We start from the raw sequence: 648 nt of genomic DNA, 5'->3' as shown, positions 1-648 counted from the left end.
ATTTGGTGAGTTTTTGAATATGATAAGTCCTCCAAAAATGCAATTCATTTGACGGATAATAATAAAGAAAGAAAGAAAGAAAGAATAATTCCTTCAGTTCCATTAGGGCCTTCGCTGCTGTCGGCGCTCAGGCTCTAATTAAAAGGTTAACTTCTAATTTTATATTCTTCATCCTTTCAAACAGTAGCTATTCTACGAAATGATGAGGAGATGAGGATTGTGATGGTGGGGAAGACTGGGATCGGGAAGAGTTCCACAGGAAACACCATACTTGGGCGTAGATGCTTCGAATCAAAGTTCAGTCCAACATCTATAACTGATGAGTGCTCTAAGGACAAGGCTGAAGTGGATGGCCAAACGGTTGTTGTTATTGACACCCCAGGTCTCTTTGACACCAGGTGGGCCCAGGATAAAACACATAAAGATATAATGCAATGCATCTGCTATTCTTCACCTGGACCCCATGTCTTCCTGGTTGTCGTCATGCTGGACAGATTCACAGAAGAAGAAAAGCAGTCAGTGCAGAAGATCCAAGAAATATTTGGTCAGGATGTAGACAAATACAGCATGGTTCTCTTTACTCATGGCGACCTTCTTAAGGACACCAGTATAGAGGAGTTTATGGAGGACAGCCCAGACCTGCAGGGA

The 648-nt window shown here is 42.4% G+C and overlaps 1 protein-coding gene across 1 annotated transcript in view; it reads left to right on the top strand.

The window, feature by feature from the left end:
- Positions 1-158: 158 nt before the first annotated feature.
- Positions 159-648, top strand: part of LOC117939895 (GTPase IMAP family member 9-like) — a 3,506-nt gene continuing 3,016 nt past the window's right edge. Inside the window, exon 1 of the mRNA XM_034865306.1 lies at positions 159-648. This exon is cut by the window's right edge and continues 292 nt beyond it. Coding sequence (XP_034721197.1) covers positions 211-648 — 438 coding nt within the window. The 5' untranslated portion in view covers positions 159-210.

The sequence above is a fragment of the Etheostoma cragini genome, unplaced genomic scaffold (assembly GCF_013103735.1).
Source record: "Etheostoma cragini isolate CJK2018 unplaced genomic scaffold, CSU_Ecrag_1.0 ScbMSFa_1395, whole genome shotgun sequence".
Lineage (NCBI taxonomy): Eukaryota > Metazoa > Chordata > Actinopteri > Perciformes > Percidae > Etheostoma > Etheostoma cragini.
This window is presented reverse-complemented; position numbering and strand designations above follow the sequence as displayed.